The 19010-nt window shown below is 47.2% G+C and overlaps 1 protein-coding gene across 5 annotated transcripts; it reads right to left on the reverse strand.

Annotated features, from left to right (window-relative positions):
• Positions 1-5120: 5120 nt before the first annotated feature.
• On the reverse strand, positions 5121-18636 carry CLSPN (claspin). Of its 5 annotated transcripts, none has more exons than XM_032710245.1 (25): positions 18579-18636; positions 17767-17878; positions 16794-17248; positions 16311-16475; positions 15628-15717; positions 15326-15398; positions 14972-15080; positions 13919-14472; positions 13291-13482; positions 12693-12874; positions 12130-12332; positions 11905-11969; positions 11299-11504; positions 10679-10839; positions 10356-10582; positions 10047-10158; positions 9311-9392; positions 8894-8988; positions 8127-8291; positions 7920-8041; positions 7529-7656; positions 7132-7237; positions 6967-7049; positions 6617-6778; positions 5121-6442 (listed from the first exon to the last, which is right to left on the reverse strand). In XM_032710245.1, the coding sequence occupies exons 1-25, from the start codon at positions 18621-18623 to the stop codon at positions 6329-6331; spliced, it is 4008 nt and encodes a 1335-aa protein (XP_032566136.1). In that variant the 5' UTR covers positions 18624-18636; the 3' UTR covers positions 5121-6328. The 5 variants fall into 5 exon arrangements, with proteins under 5 accessions (XP_032566136.1, XP_032566133.1, XP_032566134.1 ...); XM_032710242.1 differs by having other exon boundaries at positions 10047-10161; XM_032710243.1 differs by having other exon boundaries at positions 16311-16478.
• Positions 18637-19010: the final 374 nt, after the last annotated feature.

Consider the following 19010-nt stretch of genomic DNA (forward strand, 5'->3'; position numbering starts at 1 on the left):
AGAGCCAGGTCCTGCTGCAGCTCCAGCCAGGTGGTGAGGGTGTCCCTGTGGCTCCACTTCTTCAGCCCAGGCATTTTTTGGGGGTGCACAATCCAGGGGCTTGGGGACACCCCTCTGCTCTTCCTCTGCCACATGGGCACCTTTGCAGTTGGCATCACCCCTGGCCCAGGAGCAGCAGCAGGGCCGTGTAGGGGCTGACATGAGGCTCAGCCTGACACGCCCCACGAATTTTGGGCTGGGAGCAGGGAACAGTGCCTGGGACAAAAGTTAGGGGAGGGAACTCTTGGGATCCCCAACATGGCCACTTGGCATCAACGCTGTGGCAGGGAAGTGGCACCAGAGGGACACCAGCAGGTCCCGTCCCCTCCACAGACGGGATCACACTGAGGTCCCGTCGGGCTGATGAGACACAGACCCAGCCCAGCCACGGCCCTATTTTTAGGCCTGTGCAGATGGAGGGATGAAAGCAGAGGGGGAGGCAGGGCAGGAATGGGAATGAAAGACAAACAAACGCCAAGCAGATGTTGGGAGCAGGGCTCTTCCCCTCGCAGGATGTGCACGTGGCTCCCGGACACGCCGGCTCGGCTGCCTCGACCCCCAGAGCCCAGGGGACTGTGGGGGGACCAGGGCAGAGCAGGGAACAATGTCCCCTTTTCCCCCACTGCTGGGGATCACACTGGCCCTCTACCAAAATGGGGCCACATCACCCCTGTGCCCTCCTTTGTGGCCCTGGCGAATTTTGGGTGAGGATCTTGCTGTCAAGGCCCTGAATTTTGAATTAAAAGCACCCTGTGGTCACCTTGGCACAGCTCTAGGGACAGCTGTGGCTTCAGGCAGCAGCCCCAGCCCGCTGGCACCAGGCTCACCACGCCGGGGTCACCACCAGCAGCACGATGGGAGGCTGCGCTGGGGGTGGGTGCTGGGGCACCTCAGGAGCTGTTTTCATACTTTGGGGCTCGTGTCATCCCGGCTCCGGAGATCACACACGCTCAGCAGATCCGTAGGTGGAGTGAAGGCCACCAGGACCAGCCCAGCTCTGCCTGTGAGCTCATCCCGGATGCCTCACTCGGAGCTTTGTACCGCGAGCGTCCTGAAATCGGGACCACATGGAGGCTTTAATTGCCTGTTGCTTTAATTATCGTCTCCCAGCAGTGGCTGGAGGGGTTGGCGTTGCCTTTGGTTGGGACAGCTGGGATGTGCTTCCTGCAGGAGATGCTGGCTGTGGTCACTGCCCTGCCATGGAGCTGGGATGGGATGGGAAACGTCCTGGATGCCAAAACCTCTGCGTGGGTCCTTGACTGGGAGGCTGCTGTGGGGTGGCTCATTCAGGCACCACAACCTGCCAGCCTGAGGGCTCAGGGTGCCCTGGGGACCCGCAGCAATGTCCATCCCATCACGGTGCCAGCCTGGAGCTGGGACTGGGAACAAGCCAGCCCCAGTGGCAGCTCCCAGACCTCACATTCCCAGGCAGGCTCAGGCCCCTGTGCCCCAGCCAGGCTCACTGAGGAGCAGGAAGGAGGAAGGAAAAAACATTTTTTTTCTCTCATCTAGTGTTTAATTGGGAAAGATCGGGGGTTTCGAAGCCCTCCTTCAGGTTTCCTGTAAAACAGGAATGTGGAAACACCATCCCTGGATCCCAGGCAGGTGGGAAGGCAGCGTCAGTGCCTTGTGGTTAATTATTCTTCTTGCACAGCAACGAGAGTCGGTGAAGGGGCAGCTGGAAATTGGGCAGTGCAGGAAGGTGCTGCAGGACTGGGCCATGTCCCCCTCCAGCCAGGACCTCGGGGCTGAGCCCAGCCTGGCACAGTGACCTCAAGCAGCCATGCTGGGGTACAGGGGAATCCTGGGCTCTGTGCAGCATCCCCAGGGCAGAGGTGAGGGCTTGGACACCACAGGGGCTTCCATGGTGCCAGGTGGGTGCCAGGACACACGTGAACGTGCCCCTTGGACACTGCACTGCAGGCACAAACACCATCGAATATTGAAAATCAATGGGCCACTGCAAGGGAAGCAGCACAGACTGTGTTGCATGAAAACAGCCCTGAGGAGCGGAGAAAAAATATTAGCTAAAAATAAAATTAATCTCTTGCAAAGCTGTAAGATTTCTGCTTCCCCTCCCCCCTCCCCTGCAATCTTTTATGTCATTTTCTTTAATTACAGCTGGTTTAGATCTCTGCTGCCCGGAGAAGCAGAGCTGGAGTCAGCCCTGAATTGGGCTTCTGGATGATACAGGAGAAAATAACAACCCCCCAGGATGGAACATCTGCCCCCCCAGAGCACGGGCAGCACTGGGATTAACAGTGATGGCTGAGAGTTAGTAGGGGATGGAACTGCTGCTTTACAGGTCACCCACTAAACCCAACCCTGCAGGTCTCACAGAGCTGTTTTCCATGCCATGAGCTTGTCTGGACTCTGCACACCCAGGGGCCCCCCTGGCTGCTGTGGTCCTGCCTTGGGGCACGAGGAATTCCGATGAGGGGGGGGCTGTTTCAGGTTCAGCTTTTGGGAATACAACAGCAATTGGAGTGTCCAACCTGTCAGTAACAGAGGGCTCTTGTTTTTATTATATTCCTGTTGTATTTCTCTGTTTCTGGATTTATCTCCTCTGTGTCAGTTCAACTCCAGCCATCCCTGCTGCTCTCTGCCTCCTCCCTTTCCTTTTCCAACAAGAGAACCCAAAGCAAAAGAAACAGGCACCAAAACCATCACCTGCTCTGTTCCCAAAACCAACACATGTTAAAAATGCTTATATGGACCCAAAAACCTGCCCCATCCATCACTGGGCAAGGGATGCACCAGCCCACGAGCAGGGGAAAACCAGAGAGGGTAAATAATTGTGACATGGCTGCTCTGGCAGACACCCCCCGTGTGTGCCTGGGGGGCTTTTTGTCCTTTAACCCCCTTAATGGGTCTGGGACAACTGATTAGAGGCCCAGGACAGATGAGGTGCAGGGCTCACGTGGTGAGTGCTCACCAAACCTGCCCCACGCTGCTTTTCATGTGTCCACTCCGACATAATTTTTCACATGTTGGAAATACAGATGATTTTAGCCTGGGTCCATCTGGTTTCCCAAATAACCTGTCTACTTGATAAATAACATAAATTAAATTAGACAAGACAAACAAATAGTTTTTTTTCTCTCCCCCTTTCAGTCTCTTGGCAAAAAAAGGAAAGAAAACATAATTCAGTGAGTGCCTTGAGCCCCGAGGAGCGGCGCAGCGGCAGGAGCTGGGATTATAAACGTGTCTGCAATGTCAACCTGCACCACACACCCAAGGCCGCTCCTCCCTCTGCTTTTAAGCCCTTTTTTTAATTTCTTCATTATCATTTGGGTTCCTAAAGGCTCATTCTCTCTGCAAACTCAGCAGGTGACAGCACATGTTAGCAGCACTGCGGTGCTGTCAAGGATCAGCAGCTCAGATCCCAAAGGCTTTATTCCTCCTGTTCCCTGCAGGGGAAAGGGAAACTGAGGCACAGAGGTGTTGTTATTAGAGCTGCCCAACTCGGGTGAAAATGCACATCCTGCCAGGCTGCAGCCACTTCTGCACCAAACAAAACCAAAACCAAACATCACCGATCCCGACTTGCAGCTGTAACTGCTCGGAGTTATCCCAAGGTACAATTAGAGAGGGAAAGCAGGGAGGGAAGCAGAAGCAGCTCTTCCTTCAGCCCAGGACAGCCCTGCAGACACCACTTCACAGAAGCATTTAGGATGGAAAAGACCTCTGGGATCATCAAGTCCAACCTTTGACTAGCTCCTGCCCAGGCTGAGCCACAGCACTGCCCAGGGCTGGGCACAGGACCCTCATCCTGCTCTGCCCAGTCATTCCCTCCTTCCCAGCTCACTCCTGGCACTTCCAGCAGCAAGAGGGAGGATTTTTCTCCCTGTTAACACAGCGGCCTCGTGTCAGTGCCAGGAGGGGGGAGCTGAATCAATACCTGAAAATGAGAAGGCAAAGCTGAGTCAATGTGCCAGACAGGAGCAGGGGGAGCCCTGGAAAAGCCAGAGGGAGGAGATGGACTGGGAGCAGGGCAGGACAGGGGTGGGAGCACAGGCAAGGGCCAGGGCCAGACCCACAGCTCTGGGGATGGAGTCTGGCACAAGGAGCAGCAGCAGCATCTCAGCACGAGGCTCAACCCTCCTGCTGTTGAGATTCCAGCTCCCACAGAACGTGTCCCTGGCCTCCTACCACTGCTCCCCTTCCATGGAATGTGCTCCCAGGCAAGGAATCTATCTTTTAAAGGGAAAATTCTGAAGGGAAAACAAAATAAAAGCCAGAATTATGGCCAGCATGTGCTGAAGAGAGGCCAGGAAGCCACTAGGACTCAGCCAACCCTCTAAAGGTGCTCTTCAAGCTTCCACTTTCTAATGCAAAAATGGAGCAGTTTCAGGTCTCTATAAATGTAATCCTTCCCAATGCCAGAGCATGGTCAACTGCAAGAATTTCCCCTGGAGTCAAGACACAGTTTAAGCTTTAGTGGTTCTGCCTTCCCCTTTTGCCAGAGGAAGCACATTCTCTTGCTGCTCTCTAGTGGCAAAATTCTGAGAAAATGCCCAATTTTGCAGCTTGGAATAATTTTATCCAATAAATCTGTGCTGAATTAGTACAACTTACTGATCAGAGAAACATCATGACAGGGAATTAAGAGGATGTTCAGAAACCATCTTTCAGTTACACTGTTCTTTAGGAAACTTCTGATAATGAAGGAGGAAAGCCTATTTCTTTTCCTTTAAACCTCCAATCCCAAATCCAGGTAACACTAATTACTAGAATTGCTGGAATGAGCTGAAACAGGCACTCCTCAAGCCCAGGCTAAAGGAAGTTTTGTCTAGCAACTAAAAAACCCAAAACTATTGAAGCAAGAAAAAAGCAACATATTCTTCAGGCCAAGAATTTTATGCAAACCTAAATGGAGGACTTGGGGAGTTGAGAACTCACACTCCAATAAACACAGGAGGTTGTTTTTGTTGTGTTCCAATATTATTGCAGCTGTTCCTAGTGAAGGGCTTATAGTGTGGCTACAAAAGCAATGAAAATAAAGAGACAGACAAAAATATTGGGGGGGAAAAAACCCCAACACATATATATATATACACAACTGAGTGAAATCCTGTAAATTAATTCCAACTGCCTCCAAAATTAAAACCACATTTTATTGTAAACTTGCACTTCAATTAGTACCATAATTCTTTATAAACATAATATACAATAAAACATTTTACACACAGCACACCAGGTGTGTGCTCACGATGGTACAAAATTTACAGCCCAGACACTTCTCTGACATGTTGGCACCTCAAGAATGTGACATCCAGTCCCAGAGATGTTCAGTCTCACAGAGCAGGACCCTGTGGCACCATTATCTGCTCTCCAACACGTTCAGCATGTGACCAGAAACATCAGGAATGCTGCATACTCTGGCTCAAGTTTCTCTCACACTATTTAGAACAGTTGTGAATGATGGTTCCTTCTTAATTCCCTCATCCTAGACCAGCCCTTTCCTTTCTGGCTGGTCAGAAATGGATGGTTTCTCCTGGATGAGTGCAGCTTCCATGAAAACAACGGAATGGATAATTTAAGACAGTCTGAAGTTGGGCAAACCAAACCAAACCAGCCAACTCTTCCCACCAAAGCAAATAAAAATCCCACATACCTCCTCTCCCATGTTACTCACATCCTTCCCTCTCCACACACACATTCACCTGCATGTTTAAGGATATCAACAGCAATAAAAACTTGGAAAGAAACCCTTCTCATACTGGGACGTTTTTTTTACAAAGTAAACATTTCAGAGATAAATTAGAGCTTCTTAAAAGGTGAAGCTTAATAAATGCTCAACGTCAGAGAAAACAAGACACTGGAGGAAGGTACAGCTAAAACTTTGTGCTGCAGGGGTAAACAACAGTGTCCTGCCACAGCCAGCACAGCTGCCTTCTCTCCCAGGGCTGCAGAAATCCCTCCTTTCTTGTGCTTTCAGCTAAATGAGGCATTTCTGTGTCATCCCTGTCACACAAATGGTATTTCCAGGTGGAACTGATACCACTGCAACACCTGTGAGGGCAGCCCTAACAGCAGGGTCAGGTTCCTTAATGCTTGGGAAAGACCAGGTTAGCATTTCATTCCAAGCCAGGAATGGATTCTGTGCTCCCATCTGCCACAGAGAAGAAACAAAGGGGAATGCACAGAACCACTGCCTGGAAACGACTGGAACCTGTGAAGGAGGTGGCAGCAGTTTGTTTCCCTGCCTGGTGACTGCTGGCAGATTGGCTGAGCAAACTGCAGCTGGCAAAGAGGAGACATGGCTTCTGGCCCTGAACAGGAATATTCAGCTCTCCAAGAACTGGAAGATGCTTCTGCTCTGACTGGTTTCCTCTGTGCTCTCCACCCTGGGCCGCTTGGCCAGTGATGTCACCACTGCAGAAGGGCCTCTCTTCTTCACCTAAGGCGAGTAAAATACATTAAGATACACAAAGTCTTCCCAGAAGATTGAATTCTCAGTTATGAGATAATTATTTGGTGTGACAGCAATGCTCTGAACTCCTTGGCAGAGTTCAGTGCCTTGTGTGTTCAAATAATCTACACAACTGGCAGCACCTGCCACCCACACCTTTACCTGAGGTTTTGATTTCTCTTTTGCTTCTTCACTCTTCTCTGGGGAAAGTGTATGAAAGACAAAATTCCTTGAATTTCGAGGGGCATTTGGATTCAGATCTGACATTGCTGCCAGTTTCTGAAGGACAGCTTTAGGTCTCTTCAAGAGAGACCCATTTTTTATCTGAAGGACAAAGGAAAGCTGTGTTAAACCACTCACAGGAACAAGACAGGCTGTTCAGCAAGTTACTCTTCATAGTAAAACTACTCCCTACTCAAATGTTACTATAGTACAAAGCAGGAGTGCCCAGAATGCAGGGGCAGCTGACTTGACTGTGCTGGGAAATGCCATTTTTCAGGATCATTACCCACCTGGCTGTCACTGGCAGGTCTGAATGCTTCAAAGGGGTTCCTGGGTAACAGGGCAGTGTCCCGTGCCACCACTGCTGGGCTGGCTGGCAGAGACACACAGAGAGTTCAGACATTGACCTTTCCTTCTCTTTATTTGCCTGTCATTTCAATAAAATTCAAGCTCACCTTTCTTCTGCAGGGACTTGGCAGTCACTTTTTTTGCTAGTTTCATGAATTCACTGTCTTCACCAATTTCTTCCTCTTCCTCCTCCTGCTCTTTGTTTTTTTCCTTCTGTAACAGAGAAAATTGAAAAAAAATTCCTATTAAGAATGAACATTTAATTCGGTATTTTAAGTAGACCAAGTATTTTCTTTATGTAGATTAATATATTATTTATTTACTTTCTACTGTAAGAGTTCATTACGATTTCTTAGATACTTTATCATCCTTGTTCTATTAATGAACAGCATCACATTCAGCTGAGAAATCTGACCAAATCCTGAAGTTTAACTTGAGGAACAAACAGCTTCCCATCCAGCAATGACAGAGACTGAGCAAGCCTCTCTGGCAGCTCAGCAATACCTGCTCACGAAGCCACTGCTCTCGCTCGAATCGCTCCTTCCTCCACTTCACTTCTGTCTCATCAAACTGCTCATTGTCCTCGTCATTATCTGAGTCTCCCTGGAACAAGTCCATCTGTGAGGCAAAATCTAGGCAGAGAAAACAAGATAGTTATCTATCCATTTTAAAAATGCAGGCTAGTAAGAAAACAAAAAACACCCAAAACATGAACAAAACAAAAAAACTCCCAATCAAACAAACGGAACAAAAATCTCAAACCAAACAAAAACCCAGAAACACCCCCCTGATTTATCCCTGAAGTGCTTTGTTTAGGACCACTAAGGATTCCTGAGTGCTGTCCCATGTCCAGACACGCTCTGCCCCTCTCTCCCAGCTCTGGATCCCAGCTCACCGATGTTTTTCCAGCGGAACCTCCTGGTCCTGCCCGGGCCGTCGCTGTGCAGGTCCCCATCAGGCAGGTACCTCTCCTGGTACAGGCGGAGCTGGCGCTTGTCGTCATCCAGCATGGCCTTCCTGCAGCACAGGGCACAGGGAGAGCTTAGGCCAGGGGACACCCCACAGCCAAGACCTCACACACTCTGCTGGCACCGTCACTGACATGTGCAGTTTATGTATTTGGTTTCCTAATTCCACTTCACTGGGCAGCTCCTCGTCGATCAGCTCCTCCTCGTACTCGTTCAGGTCCTCGCCATCGTACTCATCCTCGCTTCCCACGTCACTCCCCGACAGCTCTGCCTCCTCTTCCATGAAATCCCGCAGTTTTCTGGAAGAGGATGTTAAAAGAGTTCAGTTTGGGTGCACAATAATCATCACACAAATCTTCAGGAAGTAAGATTGATCCTTTGACATAAAATTTAACACATTTCCTAAGGATGTATCACTTTCTCACGCACTTTTTGGAAAGACCAAGCCTTGAGTTCTTGCCCATTCACGCACACAGCCTGTCAACATGCAGCACCCCAAAGTATTGTCATCCACCAGATTCCTTACTAGAGGTGATGTCAGGAACCACCAACCAGAGATTTTACTCACTAGAACAAATAAGATCTAAGACACGAGGAGTGACAACAATTCCCTTGCACCCTATTTCTTGATAAAAAAAAAAATGTTGCATTGCTTTCATTGTGGCCTTTTGATTTTCATTTATAATGAGAATTGTAATCAAAATTATCTACAACCCATCAGTAACACAGTTGAATTCACACAATGTGACAGCACTAAAGCAAAAAACCAGAGACATGTGAAAAATCAGACCATATAAACATCAGCTACTAATACTGAAGAGGGAATAATTACAAATCACATTTCTAGTGCTATTAGTATTCTATTCTCTGGCAACTAATTTACAAAAAAAGATGTTCTTACAGTTTCTTCTTCAAGCCCTGTCTATGTCTCAGCACTGCTTCCTCTTCGTCGCTTGTTTCTGCTTCTTCAGTAGCACTGTCTCCATCTTTTTCGTCCTGTCAGAGAGAAAATTTTCAGAAATAAAGGAATTTTTGGCAGTGGATTGCTTTGTAATGACAGATTCTTCTGTTCTCAATCAACAAACAGACTAAAACACCAGAGGTTTTTCAGAGGATTTGCTATGCTGACACATCATCCAGTGTGTCATAATACTGAGGAGATGTTTTGAATGATCCCAGACTTCGCTCTTAAAAGTGTCTCAGTAGCTTGGTATGGAAGTTGTGATACTTTGCATTGATGGATATATTAAAAAAAATAGGAAAATAAATGGAATTATCTTAGGAGCTGTAGCAGCTGCCTGGCTCCATCAGTCCCCACCTCTTCACTTGCAAAGGCATCTTCATCTGTTAAGAGCTGAAAACCATCAAGTTCTTCTTGTTCCTCCTCCTCTTCCTCTTCCCTAGGGGAAAAGTAAATGGGAAAAATGCACATTTTCAGGCTTTGCAGCAAATCAAGGCAAAATTTCCACCACCATCCAGCTGGTGTCAGGCAATTCCCTCAGTTACAGTCTCCCACCAGCATTTAGCTTTAAATGCCCCAAATCCCCACTAGTGTCCATGTTTTAACACCTCAGGCCTTTAATTGCAGAGACCATGGGACAAGTATTAATTTCCAAGTGTGTTCCCCTCTAAAACTCCTCTTGCATCCCCCTAACAGTCCCACTTGTATGGCTGCCTGACAAGAGGCTTAACACCTCTCAATTTAGTCAATAAAAAACCCCAAGTGTCCAACTTACACTTGGTTACAGCAGTTTGGTGACAGCCCAGAACAGACCTCAAAAGTCACACTTTTAACTATTTTTTCCTCAGTTTAATGCAAGTTCTTCAGTGTTTCTCTCACTACCACTGAAAGTCACAGTAGCTGTGGGAAACAGTTTATGCTGCCAATTTAGAGAGTGACTGCTGAGCAATTTGCAATATTCCTCCCCTTCAGCTCCAAAACAAGCCACACTTTTGCTGACAGCAAATTGATGTCAAACAAGAAAACACGTTAAGAGTGAAACAAGACAGGTGCCAGAAAAAGCTTCTGGAAATTTTAGGAGAGCCATGCTAACCTGTCTGTGGGAAAGGAGCCTGAACAGAGCTCCAGAGCCTCTGCCATTGGATCTTCTATGTCACTGTCTTTTTCTGCTTTGGAAGACACCGAAGAAGCCCATGTGGGAGAACCTGCTACAGAAAGCAGTAAGATGGCAACTTATTTCTATTCTTAAAGTGTCAGAGAACTTCCCAGAAACAACAGTGTGCAAGCTCCCAACAAAGATAAAATTCCACACGTGGCACCAGTGCCCAGACCTGAAGGTACCCCAGCAAAAAGCTTCTAAATGAAGCAACCAGCAAAGCTGAAAAGAGAATTCAGGACATACTCTGAGACACGAATTTTCCTGAACAAAGATTGAGCAGTTCTTCCATGTTCTGCTTTTTGCTGCTGCTGGGGTTTGGCACATGCTCAGCTTGGCTGCTGAACTGTCCAGAGCACAGGTCCAGCAACTCATCCATGTTGGCATCCATGGCATTCTCATCCATGCTTGCCAGGGGCAGCTGATGCTTGGAGGACTGGTATTTATTCCTGTGTTGTCCAACATTCAAGAACCTGAAAGAAAGGCTGTAGTTAGAAAAATCTTGCTGAATGGTACATCCTGTTTATACTAAGGGGCACAAAACACCATCCTTTACACCCATCACTTACCCATCTGCATCAAGCAGCTGGCTCTGAGTGTCATCTTCCAGGGAAAATTGAAACCGAGACTCCCCAGCCCCTGGAAACAAACTCTTGGGCTCAGGAGAGGCATTATACAGGTCCTGGGAATCTTCTATGGGAAGGGAGGGCTCAGATGTCTTTCCTGAGCTCTATTCAAAGGAACATGAAAATATCTTAAGTTGTTTTGCAAACCTAAATTCAAAAGCAAGAACGGAATAAAACAATTAAGTTATTTTAAAGGATTAAGACTATGCAGGAGTCAAGTCTGTCCACACTGTTCCAATAAAGTACAGGAGTTCACTGACATCAGATGTTGTGCAGTCCATGTAAAGACACTTAGAAACCATATTTATGATGTACATATTTTAGATATAAAAACCAGATTATAGCATCTTTGATGCTTTAGAATATAAGTTTTTATAATGACATTTTAACTATTCCAATGTGGGCACATGGTAAGCTCCAGGGACAGTTTGCTCCTCTGAAATCTTACTCTTCCCAAAACATTTGCCTGGTTTGATTTCTTTGATAGCTCTGACCAGCAGGACAAAATACATTTATTCCCCACCCACTGTGTCCATATAAGACAGTGAGGCTGAGAACCTCACCTTGGAAGCAGAGCTGATGAAGCTTGTTTTGAAGAAGCCTGGGGAGGGTGACCTGAACCCTCCTGCTGCAGGGAAGAAGGTCCCTCCCCTGGAGGCCTGTTTGTTACAGGGCTGGTAGGACGGGATCATGGAGCCAATGAACTCAAAGCTGCTGTTGTGGCTGTTGTCCTTTGCCAGTGTTGGCAGAGAAAATGAATCATCATCCTCTGGAAATAAAAAAAATACAGTGCTTAACTTCTTTTTTTGTGTGTGTGTGACCCAGCAGAACCTCAATACAACATTTTGCAACTCTGACACTTTGCTAAAGATTCTTTATTTTGTGGTCAGGTTGGATTTCCTTCTTCTCAGAGGATGCATGTTACACTTTTTGTATAGAATTTCATATTATTGATTCCTGATATTTCATATTTCTTCCAGTATTATTTTGAACTTTATTTTCCTCTAGTTTTTTCAAGCCCTCCCATTTTTTTCATCAATCTAAAATTTTATAATCATGCTGTTTAACTGCACAGGTGATAACAGAAATACTGAGTACCAATCTCAAATTTAAACTTCTACTTGTGCCGAGTGAAAAAAATGCTAGTTATGATAATAATTCTACTTTACCTAACTTGGTAGAGCCTTTGTCTGCAGCTTCTTCCATTTCCAGTTTCTCATCAGGAAGAGAATACCTGCAATTCATTAAATAAAAGGCATTTGCTAATAAATTCAGGATGAGTTGCAAAACAAACAAGGTAACAAACAAAAATTCCTAAAAAGGCTCTTCAAACAAAAACATCTACATGTAATCAATTTTAAAATTGCTCAGTCACCGTTTTTAAGGCTATTTACCCCATTTTTGAGGAGCTGTCCTTAAAAAGCATCAATGTAGACTCTGTTGAAGGATGTTTTAGAACAGAATCACAGTGCTCAGATTTCTCCAGCTTTTCTCCATCAACTGATTCTTTGTCCGTTTCTTTATCACCATCTTCAACGTGTTTCCCTTCTGTATCTTCATTATCTTCCTCTGCTTCATCAAGCAGAAATTCTGACTCCTAGAAAACATCCCCAAATACGGCACAGAGATGGTGATTATTGCCATGGCAAACCCTACCCCAGGTTCAGGCAGGTGACCTGCTTGGCCCCACCAGGGACGAGCCAAGGGTATGTAAAAAGAGAAAGGAGCATCAGAATCTTTTATACACTTATACTTGATTTTAATAGTGTTTAGACAAATAAAGAAAATACTAATAAATAAAGTTTCAGACAATCCAAACCCTGAAAGTGACAACCACAGCCATTTTTTAGCTTCTAGGAATCTCCCTAATTAACAGTGTATAGAAGTCACGTTGCACTGGGGAGAGGAAGCGGAACAGAGAAGCTGATGAGGTTATGGAAAAATGCTGCATACAGACCTCGTGGTCACCTTCTTCCTCCTCCTCAGACTCATCTGTCATCTCTTCCTCCTCCTCCTCCTCCTCCTCCAGCATCTCCTCGTTATCCAGTTTGAACAGCGCCTGCCGCTTCTGCCGCTCCTCGGTCCTGCGGAGCTTCATGGCCTCCTGCAGCTTGGCCTTCAGGGCCTGGAGCTTCTCCCCTGGGCAGGAATGGAACAAGGGAATGGTTGGAGCTGGAAGGGACCATAAAGACCATACAGTTCCACCCCCCTGCCATGGGCAGGGACACCTTCCAGTAGCCCAGGTCGCTCCAAGCCCCGTCCAACCTGGCCCTGGGCACTTCCAGGGATGGGGCAGCCACAGCTTCTCATGGAAGCATGAAAAATGCAAGGAACCAGCTGCAGAGATCTGACTGAGGCTGTTCTACACTGGCCACTGCTATTTAAGAGGTTTACCAAGATTTATTTTTTTAAAGACAGAGAGGGACCATAATCATCTCAGAGATGAAGATCCCTTCACTTGTATTTCCAAGGGCAGAGCTGGGAAACAGAATGAGAGAGGAGAATAAAGACCAAGTGTTTTCCAATTCAATCCTCATCACTCCTCCCCCACCAACCTGGCTTTGTGTGGGCCATTTCCTCCAGGCTCTCTGCAGCCAACACTGCTGGCACCACATCTGCTCTCAGTTCCTCCTTCCCATCAGATGTTGTCTCCTTACGGATGATGTTCATGTTTATGGCCCGTTCTGGTTTGGATTTTGATGTTCTGAGGGTGTGCTTCAAGAAACGTGCTTTCAGGGCTTCTAGTTCTTTAAAGGCATATTAAATTAAATTAGTTTGATAGCATTTTAAAGCATCAAGAACTAAAAGTTGTAGCAAGAGTAGGCCTTGAGATTTTTATGGTCCTAAAGGTAGTTTAAAAATTAAATCTTTAATACTAAAATATTTGCAAAGCCATTCTATTTTCTAATAATAAAGCATTACAGGATATTTTTGCTGTAATTTTTATTTTACTGATATTAGCTAATATTGGATTACCTTACCAGTGACTACCATTTATCCACAAGACCTCACTTCCAGCCCAGCCTCCCAGACACCAGGCAATTCCAAATGTCTATTAACACATCTCAAAGAATCCACAGGAGTAAGTGAATGGGCCTGACTGTTCTATCACCTAAATGCTTCTCAGAGGTTTTCCAGCTAAAGTCAAGTCAATGCTGCCCAGGATTACAACACAAGTGATACCTTTGTTTGAATCAGCTTCATCGAGGTTTATGAAGGATTCGTTGTCAGAGCAGATTCTTGGTTTGATGGACAGGTCTATTCCCAGCTCCCGAAGTTTATCCAGCTTGGATTTCCTCACTTTTTCAGGCTGTGCCACCAATCCAGGCCCTGCCTGGTGACTGTTGGTTTCACCTGGTACATCTGGTGCTGTTTGGCCTCTTTGCTCCAGGGCATCTCCAGCTGCTAGAGGAATTTCACTCTCCTTTTGCTCACCACCGTCAGTGCTCAGGAGGTTGGAGAGCTGCTGCTCCTCTGTGTTATCACCAGTTGCTACAGTCCCAACTGCACAGGAACCCTCATTATCCTGCCTGGGCTGCTCAGCACAGTCCTCTGGCAAGTTCTTCCCCACAGCAGCAAGAGGCTCATTCACAGCAGCATCAACATCTCTGCCAAGGCTCCTTTCTGGTTCAGCAGCTGCTGATTGATCACCTTCCACTGGCCCCTCTTTGCAATCCCTGCTCAAGTTCCCAGTGGCTGCAGATTCCTCATTTAGGGGCAGCTGGTATTTTGAGGACCTAACAAAGGCAGAAAGAAATGTATCATCCATGGTTGGTGTGAAAGGGAGCAGAGGGTAAGAACAAACCCAGAGAGAAAGAAACCATTTTCCAATTACTGCCATCAATGTGTAGGAAGAGGTGAAGGACAGAAATCTGGAAAACCATTTGGAGAACAGAAGGAAGTGCAAAGACTTTGTACTAGTTCCATTATCACAGTACCAAATTCCTGAGGGATTCTGTGATTACTGTAGCTTCAGTATTTTACTACTCATTACTCAAAAAAAACCCACCAAAACATTGGGGTCCAGCCTAAACCCAATTAAAGCAACTTTGCAAGAGCAAGTTCGTTCATCTTAGTTACTCCTGGGCTCTGGTTACTCCAACAGTAGCACTGTGTCATGACTGCAGCAGTGCTTTATGCCAACAGTGTCATTCTCCAAATGGCCAGGTGTTCAAGGAATTCAAGGAGCCTAACAAAGCCTGAAAAAAGAACCATGAGGAAGGTTTAAGTCCTTACTTGAGCAAGGCCATGGCACTTCCTTGGCAGGCTGGTCGAGGTCTGCGCCTGTAGAAGTCGTGGATGGTTTTTGTCTCAGGCACATGGTATGGGAGAGACACGGATGATTCTGCCAAAGAAAGGAGGTGAGAGAAAACTCAAAACACCCAAGACATTTATTTGATAACAAGTATCTTAGTTTTCATGAGTTACAAAAATACCTTTAACAGGTCCTTCAATAAAAGTGCCCTTCAACCCTCAGTAACTCCTGTCAGGTCAAAGAAGGCTCGAACCTTTTGGGTAAATCCTTTCAATTTCTCCCCTGAATTTCTGAACAGTTTATACCCCTCTACACACCAAGAATTAAAGTTTTACCTCTAATGAGTCGCTGGGTCTCACTGTGCAGTTGTTTAATGGCCTCTTTACTTAACCTTGCTGCCTTCCGCTCCTTAGGGGAAGAAAAGAAAGGCTTCTGGAGTCAGGAAACAAAACATGGGGCTCTCTTTCTACTTCTTAAATAGCTTACTTTCCCCTTCAAACAGAAAGGAGTCAGAATAAAGCAGCTAGTTTAAAAAAAAAAATAATTAAAAATAGCAAGCCAACAAAACCATTGGACACTGTGCATACATTTGTGTCACAAAAAACAATACAGAGCTTTAAAAAGAATACCAGCTCACCTTCCTCTTTGGTTCTTTTAGTACAGGCTCCTCATCCTCCTCCTCAAATACATGTTTGTAGCCTTCACTCTCCAAAAAACGTTCCTTGTTCTACAGGGCATAAGAAGAGACTCAGTTATGTATCTTGATACAAAGGCACTACCAAGGGCAAACCAGTGAAAAATAACTGTACAGAACCACCACTGGTCAGCAAAGGCACCACAAATCCCACATAATGGCAGATTTCCAAAGGTCCTGCCCCAGTGTGATCTTTATAACTTGCCAGGACAACATCCTTCCATCTTTAGGAAGAAAAACCAAAAGACTGTGCTCCCCTCTGCCACAGTGATACAACTCCACCATGGTCAAAGAGAGTTTTAGTACCTGCTCATGTGCAAATTCCTCACTTAAAAACAATAATCATGGAATGGTTTGGGCTGAAAGTGACCTTAATGCCCATCCAGTCCCACCCCCTTCCATGAGCAGGGACACCTTCCACTAGCCCAGGTTGCTCCAAGCCCTGTCCAACCTGGCCTTGGACACTTCCAGGGATGGGGCAGCCACAGCTTCTCTGGGCAACCTGTGCCAGGGCCTCCCCACCCTAACAGGGAAGGATTTCTTCCCACTATCCCACCTAACCCTGCCCTCTGGCTGTTTGAAAGAGAGTATATTTACAATAATCTCGTATCACAATCAACTGTTACCTTGTGCTTTTTCACTTTGTTTTTCACTGCTGCTCGTATGGATTCCAGGGACTCCTCATCCTCGGGGGGGTGATCATCCTCCTCTTCTAAGCCATTATCAAAGAGCTCTTTGTCATCCAGAAGACATCCACTGTCATTGAAGGGAAACCTCTTACCACCATCCACCTGCTTCCAGAAGAGTGAAGTATTTGTGTGATTCATTTCAGAAGGTCCCTTTGGTTCTTTGGCACTAATTTAAGATGACATTAAATCCTCGAGCGTTAGATGCAGATTAAACTGCAAATTTAATCTAATTTAATTTAATCTAATCTGCAAATTTTGCAGATTAGACTTGTCTGGTGCTCTGTGGATCCCTGTGGATCCCACACCTGCTGCAGGAATGTGGACAGCACAACACTGAAGCACTGGAACAGAACAACCACAAGCAACAAGAAATTGAACTTAGCTGAGAAAATATCTGAGATTTTGTGCCAAAAAACCCACCTCTGTCCCAGGCTTCTTTTCTTTTTTCGGCTGTTTAAGGACCTCCATTCTTTTTTCCTTCTCCTTCCTTCTTCTTGATTTCCCTACAGCTTTTCTTTCTGCCTCCTCTTCAACATCGTGTTTGTGTTTCCTGTAATTTTTCCCAGATTTTAGGGGTCTCTCCTCTCCCAGCTCACCCTGAGCCAAGGCAGGCATCCTGCCTGTTTCCAGGTTTTCAGTCTGTAGCTGGTCACCAGTGTCACTGTCCTCACTGTCCAGCAGAGCCTGGCGAATCCGACTGGATTTCTTGTCCCTCTGGGCAGCAACGTTCTCCTTTTCCTCCCCATTTTCCTTGTCTCCACCCAGAGTCTCCTCCTGCAGGGACGAGCCTCTCTCCTCTCCATCTTCACTCTCACTGTCCTGGAGCACCTTCTTGCTTTTTCCTTTCTTACGTACAAAAATCTCTTCCTCTGAATCTGACAAAATACATGGAAATAAAACAGGGAAATTCCACAAGTTAATTAACAAGCAGTCAGAGTTCCATCTCTTAAATTTCACAGGTGTCACCATCTACACCAAATCAGCTTGAACACAACTTTTCAAAACCCACTTCTCCCCGTGGTGCAGTATTTCATTAAACCCAAACTGATGTTAAAGGTTTTTAACCCATTAAAAAAAAAAGGCAAAGCTGAAAATCCTTCACTGATGGTGACTTGCCTTGAAAGAGTAATAAAACCCCAGAGATTAAGTAAAAGTACAGGGGTCAAACAAATCATAAAAGAAAGGGAACAAGCAATTAAGGCACTCACATCCCATTCATTATTTTCCTTTCTGTACCTCAAAAAATGCTTTTCAGAGATTTACAGATGCCTGAGCAACAAAAAGGAGTTTGGATTCCTGCAGGCCAAGCAACGGCAAGTTCCTAGAAAGGCATTTATGAAACAAAAAAAATGCAGCGTTGTAGGGAAAAGCAGTTTCTGGGAAGGTTACAGACCTCTGTCCTCGCAGGAGGCTGAGCCCTGGCCCGTCTCACAGCTGCCCTGGCCACTGTCAGAGTCGCTGTCCAGGGCCTTCTGCAAGTCGGGGTTCAAATCTGCCAACGGCAACTACAAAGCAAAACACAATTGATCTCGTCATGGCAAATATTGGTTATGTGGTTTGACTCCGAACTCATTTCAAAACCTGGCCAACCTCACACACAACGGAATACACACCCATTACCGTGTTATATTTCAACTATTGGTATCTACACGTTTACTGATTTAACTACTGGTATCTACACGTTTACTGATATTTATTAATGGTATTTACCATATTAACCAACGCGCATGGCTATTTACAAAAGGGGAGGTGACACTACGCCAGCTGTCGCTAGAATTTAAAGGCGAGTTTGTTTAGAAGAATAACAGACTCCACACCGGGCGATGGGATTTTATTCAGACACGATATTTCATTATTCGCTGATTTTCCCCCAAAGCCCTCGGCCCGGGCCCCTCCCGTCATGCACCGCGCCTGCGGGGAGAGGCCGCGCGCGGCGCTCCCGGCGTGCCCCGCGGCCGGAAGGGCGGACGCGGGGCACGCCGGGAGCTGTAGTCCGCGAGGAGCAGCAAGCCCAGTGGCGGCGCGGGACCGAGGCCGGTGGGCAGGAATGGCTACAGCCACCAGTCCCCATACCTGTACCGCCACCGCCACCGGCACCGCTACCGCCACCTCCTCGCTGCCCCTCTGCCAGAGGAGCCGCGAGGCCGCAGGCAGCCGCCAGCAGCCGCCCGTCCGTGTAGAGCGGAGGGGAGCGGCAGCACTCACCTCAGCGAGATCCACCGCTGTCGCCACTCCCGGTGCCGCCGCCATGTCCCGCCCGCGCTCCCGCCGCCCGGGAACCGCTTCGAGCCTTCGCGCGCTGCCTTGGCCCCGCCCCGCGCCCTGGGACAGCCAATGGCCGCGCGGAACGGCCCCGGCAGCCCCGCCCCTCACAGCGCTATTGGGCGGGTTTCCCACGTGGCCCCGCCCCTCGACCGGGACCAATCGCTGCTCGCGCTGCGAGTGCGCCCGCGCTCTGCGGCGCCGCCTGGCGGCGGGGGCGCTGCCCGCGCGTGGGACCCGTGAGGGGCCGTGAGGGGCCGTGAGGGCAGTTACTGACGTTGTGGGACAGGGGGGCAACATTTCAAATTTCACATCGTATCTATGGGTTAAACGGAGCCTATGTCCCTTTTTTTTACCTCTGTTGCCTAAAAGCGG

The sequence above is a fragment of the Chiroxiphia lanceolata genome, chromosome 24 (genome assembly GCF_009829145.1).
Source record: "Chiroxiphia lanceolata isolate bChiLan1 chromosome 24, bChiLan1.pri, whole genome shotgun sequence".
Taxonomy (NCBI): Eukaryota; Metazoa; Chordata; class Aves; order Passeriformes; family Pipridae; genus Chiroxiphia; species Chiroxiphia lanceolata.